At 35.3% G+C, this 10,461-nt stretch overlaps 1 protein-coding gene across 3 annotated transcripts in view; it reads left to right on the top strand.

Annotated features, from left to right (window-relative positions):
• The first annotated feature begins 5,253 nt into the window (after positions 1-5,253).
• Positions 5,254-10,461, top strand: part of si:zfos-911d5.4 — a 14,767-nt gene continuing 9,559 nt past the window's right edge. The window contains exons 1-6 of one of the 3 annotated variants that reach the window (XM_036217174.1): positions 5,254-5,682; positions 6,097-6,210; positions 6,599-6,699; positions 7,575-7,723; positions 8,668-8,896; positions 8,995-9,215. In XM_036217174.1, the coding sequence (XP_036073067.1) occupies positions 6,107-6,210; positions 6,599-6,699; positions 7,575-7,723; positions 8,668-8,896; positions 8,995-9,215 (804 nt within the window). In that variant the 5' untranslated portion in view covers positions 5,254-5,682; positions 6,097-6,106. Of the gene's footprint in view, positions 5,760-6,096; positions 6,211-6,598; positions 6,700-7,574; positions 7,724-8,667; positions 8,897-8,994; positions 9,216-10,461 lie in introns of all 3 variants that reach the window. The other 2 variants (XM_036217173.1, XM_036217175.1) reach the window with 2 other exon arrangements.

Raw genomic sequence — 10,461 nt, 5'->3', positions numbered from 1 at the left:
CAAGACAAATGGCAAGATGTGCAAAAATAAAAAGAATAATAATAATTAGTAGATATGTTTTAATAAACTGTCTTTTACAACATATTTGTTTGGAGCTCCTCAATATTCTTTAGATATAATTTTTAGACTCAAAGTTACTTCTAGATGTCTCAGTCACTTTGCTTTCTATTGTAACAAGGTAAAACAAACAAGCAAAAAGTTTAGTGGTAATATCCAAACCAAAAAAACAAAAAATGACTAATAAAGTTAATGCAATAAATGCTGCTGAGATTAGAATGTCATATTTTATAATAAACATTTAATAAGTATAATAAACATTTTACATTACTTAATTGATTTTATATAATGTTAACTATAATATCATGTGCACTCTTACTCTAAAATTGCATGTCATTTCCACGCTTTAGGTAATTGTTAAATCAATCCAGAGAGCTGTGAATTTGCAGGTTTAGATTTATTAACCTAAGATATTCAGAAAATACTTGAAAAAAGAAGACTACAGCCTGAAAGACAAAGAAGTAAGAAAAAAAGCAAGATTCAAAGCATTACAGCTAAAAATGTGCATTTGTGGACCAAAATGAAATGAATAAATCAAGAACAACGACCATCTAAAGAACCACACATACACAATAAAATCATTAAGTATGAAACTAGAGTTTAAACTAATGAGGATTTGTGTCTCATTTTTTGTATTTAAATGAGTTGTGAAAAGTTAGTTATTATTAGGAGTTAAGGCGGTAAATTCAGATTTAAATAATTGAGAATAAGAGTGTTTACATTTTTTGTTCACAAGTGGGTAAAAGTTATAAGAAATGTTTTTGCCTAATTGTATTCATTTTCAAAAGCTCTGCCGATGTGTACAGTCAAATGAATTTTCTTTGAGTTTTCTTCTTAATTATGAATAATAGTAAAAATAAAGAAAACGGATCAACTGATAATTTTAAGCCCCATTTCAATCATCTTTTGATCAATTTCAAAAGCAATTCCAATGTTTTTATTTTATTTTTATCATGATTATACTATTTTTAGCTTAATAAAAAAGGTTTTATTTTCAAGGACAGTTTCTACAGAGAGGCAGGAGTTCATTAGAGATTTGCCTCTGAGTTGTAAGACTGACTTGGGGCAGCAATAACGACAATACCACCTAATACTGCTCAGCACTGATTTTATTTTACATTTATTTCCAAGCTACAAGGACGTGACCGGTTTGTCGTCAGTACACTCGTCTTATTTTCTGAGAAAATAAATGTTTTTTTAACACGTTGCACTCATTGTCCACAACTGTTGATATTTACGCTGTTCATCTGCAGCTGTCGAGTACTTTTCCACACCGACGGTCCGCCCCAACCGGGCTGCCGGCTTAATGGACCCACTCGTTGAGGAAAACAACTACCCCCATTCAGAAAGCAGAGGCTGGCTGCACCAATCAACTTCCATAGAGAGCCCTCTCTCTAATTGCCGGCAATTACATTATGTGCCACGAGGGTTCAACACTATTTTCAAACGTGGTGAAATAGCAGTGAGGCCTCCTCTTGCTCCCAATAATAATTTAACAATTAAACTTTGGCATGCTAATTTCCTCTTCATATGGTAAAATCTTTTGAGGTGGGCCAGTTTGCTTTTATGCTTTTATCCTTTTTTCATAGTTTTTGAATAGTAAATGGCAGTTTTTATATTTCAGTGCAAAACAGAGATATATTTATGCCAGTTATTTGTTTGTTTTGTCATTTCTATTTCCTTCTTATCCTGACTATACAGGTGATTGAAGTTAGTGAGACCCATGGACATTTTCAGGCCATTTACTCCAGGTCATCCAGCTGCAACCTCCATTTAACATCTCGATTAGGCCGCCGTTGAATCACCCGGTTTGATTGGAGCAGTTAAGCTCTTCATACTCTTCAGCACGGAATGCTAATTCTCCCTGAAACAAATGGACACAAATCCTCCGAGAGCATATGCAGAATCTCTCCCATTAAAAATTCAAAGGAAACGAGCAAAATTAGCGAGCAGAGCACCAGCGCTGTCTTGCAGATATTACTTTTTGCAAATGAGATATTTTGAAAGATTGAAAATGCAAATAGCAGCCTGAGCGATTGTCCTTTTGTTTGATTGTAGATGATAGATATTCTCCAGGTTTGGGAATTTCTTCGTAAAAATTAGCTCAGTGTGTGAACTTCCATATTTCAATGCCCTCAGGGATTGGCCTAAAAACACTCCTCACACTGAGTTGAGCTCTTCAAGTACATTAGGTGAAAATGACAGTAAATCAGATGGGGATTTAGGATGAGTAGAATAGAAAGCATGAAAATGGTTGGAGAAGCCTAAATAGGTTTGTCATTTTTATTTGGTATTTAGTGAGACTAAAAAACAGTCAATAAAAAACTTTTTGCAACTAAAGACCATAATACCACTGTAAATGTTAGAAAAAATACAATATATACCTGTGTCTGCACGTACACATCATTTGCAGTTCGCATACAAGATAATAATGTGTTGATACATTAAAGCCGGAGATGAAAATGATGGCAGATGTATGATGAGGTGCGGATTGTTGACGATATTAAACCACACAAAACCCCTTTTGTCCTCAAATTCCTGCAGCAGTTCAGCCCGTATTGCCTCTGCTTTAATTTAATATCTATTTATTTTACTCCATTGTGCCGCTTTTATTGAGGTTGTGCCTGTTTTATCGCCCCCATCTCAACCAGAAGTGAAGGTCAGGAGAGGCGGAGTGCCTTTGTTTATTGGTTTCTACTGAGCCAATATGAGTTGAATTTGGCTATCTGCTCCTCATATTAAGCTCTCTCATAGTAGTTGGTGCTATCCGGATATTGTTTATCACCACTTTTCAGATATTCACAGTGTATTTTACTGCTGAATTAAATATTCTTCATCACTTTTTTGTAATATCCTCTCTGCAGGTTCATGCAGTGTGTAAGAGTTTTGTTGAGTGAGACGGCAGATCCTCACACATATTCGATCACAGATTTATAAAAAAAATAAAAATATTGAAAAACAGTGAATAGAATATTTTAATCTTCGTCTTATAGTTTCTAAATGATGAAATAAAGTATATTTACTGTTTGTGGTTTTGTTAAATCACATGTACACAATTAGTAGTTTGTGTTTTACCATTTTTATTGGGTTGAAAGATTGAAAATTGTTTGTTGGGAGTTTTTTTAAAGAAAAAAAAAATACAATTAATACATAAAAATTCTAAAATAAACTAAACCATTCCAGCCTCAAAATAAAAAAGAACAGTCAAATATTGTCAGTACATTTCACTGCCACATTCTGTTGCTGTCATTGCATAAATTTTCTACTTTTTCCAGTTCCTTAGCACTAGCCCTCTTATGTTATATTTGTATGATTCAAAGTTCCATTTTATATGCCTCCTTAGTACTTTTCTTTAATAGTGTTGCGTTGATGGATCTGCTTTCTACCCCAATTGCTTTCTTGCAAAACCTCAAAGCATCTCGACGTAAAACCATTTTTCCTGACTTGTTACCATCATAACGTTGATATAAATTACCCCCAAATTATAATTAGTATGTGGCAGATATCCTCCAAATAAAAAAAAGTTTCATTTTAGACAAACAAAAATAAATGAGAACAATCTACATTCATATTTCCACATTTTTTCCAGAATGACTGAGTACTTACTTCTAAATCTGGGTGTAACAAATAATCTCTTCAGGTTTTTACAACAAAAATAATGTATTGTAATGATGCGGTTGTCTTCTGTATTTGCCAGATTTGCATCTATTTATCTTAGACATGATGTGATTTAGGTTTCCTTTCCATTTCAGTTTTGATGAACGTGCTTTGTAGGCTTTGTTAGAATTCAGTGCAGTCAGACACTCTGAGGCCTCAGGCCACAGAGCTTTACTCCAAGTTTGTGCTAACCCGTCAAACGTCTATTTTAATAGGTGATTATCATTTAGCTACATGATTGGACCCATGGATTTTGACAATGGCATAGATGAACTAAATAGAATAAGGATCATTTAGGCATTCTTGAGTTTTTATTATTTTTTACTGTCTTTTATATGCAATCTTTACTCAAAACTCACAACTTTCACCATCATACATCACTCTATCTGATTTCCACCTAATACATGACTCTGCTCCCGGCCTCCTCTGACTCTGCTCAGCTTTGGTTCTTTCTCGCCGATCTGTGACTGCTGATTCTTATCTTTAGTTGAAATTTTATGAAATACATTTGTGCAGCAAGCTCTTGAATTTGCAAACATAAATCTATTCCTCTTTTTAGAAACAAAAAACAGACTGGGTTATGGACTCTGGCTGGGATGGACAATTCTGATGCACCAATTTGGCCTAAAAGAGAGAATTTGGATGAAAAAAATAACCCTAATATTTTAAATTCATTTTCTAAACCCGTTTTTGTAGCTTTCTCAGGGTCACGAGCCTAACCAGCCACTCATGGCGGAAGGGAGGACATAACCTGGATAGGTCACTAGTCTGTTGCAGGGCCTCAATTACACACCCGTACACACCCGCTTTTCACACCTAGAAACTATTTAGAGTCACCAGTTAACCTATGAAACATGTTTTTGGATGGTGGGAAGAAGCCGGAGTCCCTGGAGAAAATCCACGCATGTAAGAGGAGAACATGCAAACTCCACACAGAAAGGTCCTCCACTGGTGGTTCTGTTTCACGTCCCCTGACTAGGACTAGAAATGGGGGCCTTCTTGGTGGGAGACAAAAGTGCTAATCACTAAGCCACTGTGCAGCCTAGAAAAAAAAAAAAAAACCTGAAAAGCTTAAATGAACTTGTAAAAAATAATAATAATAATCAGTTAGTAGAAACTTGTTTGGAAATCCTCAAAACAGTCTTGAAAGCATTTCTCTCTTATTTTTCATGAAAGTAATGAATGTGTTGATATTTTGAGTAAATTAATCCATTTATTATCAGTCAACAGATCCAACCATCCATCATAAAGCTATCCATTGATTGATCCATCTAATATTAATCGATTGATCCATAAATCCATCCATCCATTATGAAGTAATCCAACAATTGATCCATCTATCTATTCATCATCAAACAATCCATTGATTGATCCTTCCATGATCAATTGACTAGTCTTAAATCCATCAATCCAACTACTATCAAACAATCCACTGATAGATCCATTTACAATTAAGCGACTGATATCCATCAATTTTCAGAACCTACAGAGTAAACCCACTGAACAAAAATCTTAGGTCTAAATTTAATTATTTTTTTTTCTTCATTCCAACATTTTTACATAGCTACTTTAACAACTTAGTTTGTTATTTTAGTCTGAACATTTTATCTAAATATACATTTTGTTATTTACAGAAACAATACAGAACAATATTTCAACATTAGGGCAGTAAACAATCTCTAAAAGCTATTTTAATAAAATACTGATTTTAATAATTCATTTTTTCGTTTTCGCGGTTTATAGATTTTCCAGGTGTTCCCTCTCTGCGCTGGAGCGGGTTTGACCCACATCTCCCGCGTGACGTCGTGTGTGACGACACTCGACGCTGCACGTGGCGCACGTGGGCTGTTGTTTACTTCCTTCAGGAAAGCTGGAAGTGGCAGCTGAGAGGGAAAAGAGGAGGGGGAGGCGAAGTTGTGAAACAGTTTTCCTTGAAAGTTACTCAGCATTTCAAAACAAGACACGCAGGTCAGCACTGGGACGATGTTGATCTAAAACAAAATTTTTTTTAAGTTTTTTTTCTCGCAGAAGGACGTGGACAGCACGTACGTTTCACTCGAGCACACTTTGTTCTTTCTTACTCTTTGTTCTCCCGAGTCTTTAGGGCTTAAAATGTCAGTTAAAAGTCGTCAACAAGCCTGATTTAGCAAAGAGTCTGACTTTAATGGGTAAAAGTAGTTCTGTCAGATGATTTTCACTGATTTCTTAGGCTTTTGCTTAAATATTATCTCCTATTTTCCTTAATTGTTTCTCCTAATTACTAACTTGTTTTCCTCTTCTTTTGCCACTTATGTTGAACTAACTAAATGCACAATTATGATCATTTATAATAATTAAAACACATGTAATAATATATTTTATTTATGTCTTTATTCCTTAGAGAAAGACAACAATGCTTCAGCTGGGAAACTTGTTCACTCATTTCCATCTCAGCTCCAAAGGTGCAGAGAGCTCAAATCAGCTGCCAAACCTGCCAGACTTTTTAAAACATGTGATGTAAGTATAAAGTTCATCAGTAGATATATATTATGGGATAGAGTACACAGGGAGCTGGTGCAGGGATATTTTAGGAATATTATTCCACAGGGATCGATACTTGAACCCACATACTTTGGTTAATGCTTTTGGATATGTGTAAACAAAACATTTAAAAATACAAATTGAGACGTGTGCAGAAGTGTTGTCTTGAGTCATTTTAGATAGAACAGCAGTACCTGGTTCAACAAATACCAGCCTTCTGTACTTAAGTAGATGTTGGGATTATCAATTTCAAAAATTAGAAAGACATAAATTCTTGATGAATTTAAGTTGCAAGTGCCAGATAAAAACAGGTCACAAAACCATTTTTTAAAATGTTTTTTTTTTTTTTTTCTTTGTCGTGTAGGAAAGTCACTGGGCTAAGAAAGGAAGATGTTTACTGCAACCTTCGAGTTCCCGACCAGTCTCAAGCAGCCAAAGATGACATCGACATTGTCATTCTCACAGGTCTGGAATGCTTCATCTGTTTTCTTTTTTTTATGTAAAACATTCACATGTGTTTGCAAGATGGCCTTTATTTCTGCACATGCAAGTCAAATGAGTGCATGCTTCTTTTAATTTGGTCTTATTCAACTTGTAGTCATGTTTTTAATGTGTCAAAACATTTAGCAAACAGAAAGCCTGAAAATAATTGTAAAATCTTTCAGCAATGACCTCAACTTTGTCTGAAAATGTGTTTTATAACATAGATTTTTAACATTGGCCTGTATGGATCACTACAAATGTAATTTACTGTTTAATTGTCTTTTAACCCACGAGCTTCACTTGCAGCCAAACTATAAATCACTTTTAAAATAGCAACTTATTTCCAACATACAATTTTATTTGCAATTTAGCGATGCAAATGGGAAAATAGGATTCTACAGTTGAGGATTTTGTTACTTACATTTTAAAGAGAAACACATTTAGCCCTGTTTATGATTTGATTTACTGATGTATTTGATTATATTTCAGATGTTTATTCCCAAAAATGCTTTTTTTCTAATGAAGGAGAGTTTTAAAAGTCTTTTAATCTGAACAAAAGTGGAGCTTGCATTATTGAAATAATGAAAGGTATAACTTTGGTTTTTGTCCAGTGACACAAGCAGTGACATTAGAAGATTTTAGGAGTTCATTTTTAAAGCTTGTGAATCAAATCCAGCTTAAATAAAATAAGAAAAAAAGCTCTTATTTTAAAAATTAATAATTTTGTTGTCTGTCTTTTATTTTCTTAAATTGCATGATACAAATAAAATGCGTTTTAGAAAACTGTTGAGTCCGAAGGGTTTAAAAGAAGTATGAGAATTGTTTATTTATTCAGTTTTACTTGTGTTTTCTTGAAGGCCAAGGAGTTTTCTGCATAGATCTGAAACCCTGGAGGGGGGCGGTGTCTGCGCACAATGCAAAGTGGCATGTTCAGGTGAAAGAGGAGGACCGAGACCTGACCAATACCTGCATCGAGCAGATTGAAGATCCACTCAAAGCTCTCATGGTAAGGTAGCGCAGAAATGATTAAAAAAAATAAAATAAAAGAAAAAACTCTCAGTTAACAGAAAACTGCTGTTTTCCAATAAATGATGAGAAACTCTTCATGTTGTAGGAACTGCAGGGCCTCTAACTATCAGAAGGGGGTGTCTGATCGTCTTATTTACAGGCTGTGAGGGGGGTGAAAGCTGGCAGGTGCCTAAACACAGCTGTGAGCTTTTGTCTGTTAGCAGTCATTCATTTCCATTTCCAAAGATGCCTAATTTGGACCAGAAGAGCACGCTAGCAAACACAAGCTGTTGGAATAGTCTAAATTAATTAGATCTATTACCTTTATTAACACACACAAAGCAGATCCAGCTCAGTTCTGATAGCTAGAGGTCACATAAATTAGCTTTACTCCGTCTTTGAGTAACATTGTTCGATTTAACCATTAAATACTTATGAATCAACCAATGAGAGCCAAACGCTTTAATAGCATCTTATATATACAGAAATGACTAATGAAGAAGGTAAAGTATTCACTTATTTTTCACAGTTACTAAAATAAACTATATTTCTTCAGACTTTCTTTGGATTAAATTTAAAAAAAAATCATCATAGAATTTTTTGAATTTTATTTAGAATAATTATTTCAAGAAATAATTTAGATAAATAATTTCTGTTATGATAAACAGTTTATCTATGTGAATTAAACTTAAAAGGAAATCTTGCTTTAATAAAATTATGAATCTCTGTATTTAAAAAAAAGCTGTTTTGGTGTTTTAAAAGATTACAATAATTTGTGAAAAATGGTTAAAAAATATTTTTTGACCCCTCCACTTCAAACTAACAAATAAAAGGTGTATGTTTCAAAGCCACATTTTTTCCTTGAAACTGAAAATAATTATATCAATAGAAAAATTTGTACTTTTTTTCCCTAAAACTTAAATTTTTTTCTCCCTTCTGCAGACTAAAACTTTGAACTTGTGCAACCATTTAAAGAGGAGCGGAGGTCCAGTGCGCCAAAGTTTTTTCTTCCCCAGGATAGTCTTCCTCTCCCCAGACTGCAGTTTAGATGAGGAGCTGATGAAGATGAAGGAACTGGTCTTGCACAGCCAGGTAGACGAGTTCCTCAGATCCTTTAAGGAAGGCTACATGACCTGGATTTCAGATGCTTTGACTCCATCCTGGATCTCTGGTGAGTAAACTCATAAAGTCTATTCCTTCTCAAAGTTTCAGCAAATGTAACCAAGGTTATGGTTATGACAAGTTCTTCTTTTGTTTTACGTCCTGCAGGTCATCTGTCGTACAAGCAGATGGAGTCGGTGCGGGAGGTACTGAGGAGTGTGGGAACCTGGGATCTGTTGCAGCTGCGCCGTGGCGAGCAGCTGAAGGGAGACTATCAGGGCTGCCAGTACGTCGCCTTCAACCGCCAGGAGACCTGCACGCTGGAGTTCTCCAGAGTCCGGGCCGTGTCTGCTTATTCGGTGTGGGCCCTATTGGGACACACCCCTCAGGTCAGTCCACTAATGAGCAGAAGCTCTAAATAAAGTCTTATTAATGGCAGTACCTCTTCTCATCCAGCAGGTGGCAGTAGTACTTCATATCCTTATCACTCAATTTCTGTTGATTCCTCATTAAATACAGTTTAAAAAACTAGCATTATTACATTAAAATATATTGGTAGTTTATTGGAAGAAATTATTATTTAAGAATGAATAAATCACAGTGCAAACAACCATTTTGTGCTATTCTGAGCTGTCAAAAAATCTTTGTTCTTACTGGAATTTCATCAGAGCACAAAGAGGGAAAACAAATGCCTTTCAACATGTGTTCCTGTGAATGAACAATTCTGTATTCAGGAACTGAGCGGAATCGATTAGTGTACAGTTTTATTTAAAAAATAACAGGAGATAAATTAAATCATTTCAAATAACTTTTTTTTTACTAAAGTTATCTAAATATTAAGTCGTTTTTTTCAAAAACAATTATTACCGATAGGTACTTGCAAGAAAATATAGAAGTTACTACGATAATATTATTTTTAAAGCTTCACTGTCAATCGTAACTGTCAATATGGTTGTAAATGTAAACAATTTCCACAGGGATCTGGATTGCTCTATTGCATTATGTCCGATTCAGGGATAGCAATATATACACATATGATCAGATTACATTTTTTTTTCTGAAACGGCGGCGCATCCGTTAGATTTACGCAGTTCCTGCTTCAAGTCCAGAGCGTGTGACCCTCCGACTCGGCATTCATTCACGGTCATCCTCTGTACCCAAACACTCCGTTTTCCATACGTGCCCCTTCAGGCTTCAGTTTGCCCCCTACCCCCCCAACAGCCAGACTTTATACATTCTCCCCACTTGCCTCCAGCTGCTGTGTATTTGATACATGACCCAGCAGTCATTAGACAGTCTCCAGCGGGCTCTTTGCTCGCCCAAGGGGAAGCAGACCGCAACAGCTAAATATATTCATTCCAAATTTGTAAATAAAGACAGAACTGTCAGGTACAAATATCCTAATATTCACACATTCAATGCATTACAAAAAAAGCGCAACAAACCATATATTTAGTCAATGGATTTTTGTAATTCATTAAAATATTTTTTTGCATTGATACCTGTGTCACCTCTTGACATAGAAGAGAATGCTCTTTCCTTGGTGTGCAGCAGCTGTGAGGGGACGCTTGGGGGTTGGCTAAGAAACACAATAGCTCCCACAGGCATGTTTTTCAGAGCTCAGAAATAATGCAT

Source organism: Oryzias melastigma, linkage group LG19 (assembly GCF_002922805.2).
Source record: "Oryzias melastigma strain HK-1 linkage group LG19, ASM292280v2, whole genome shotgun sequence".
In the NCBI taxonomy this organism is placed as follows: Eukaryota; Metazoa; Chordata; class Actinopteri; order Beloniformes; family Adrianichthyidae; genus Oryzias; species Oryzias melastigma.
Note: the sequence above shows the minus strand (reverse complement) of the source record. Positions and strands in the feature narration are given on the sequence as shown.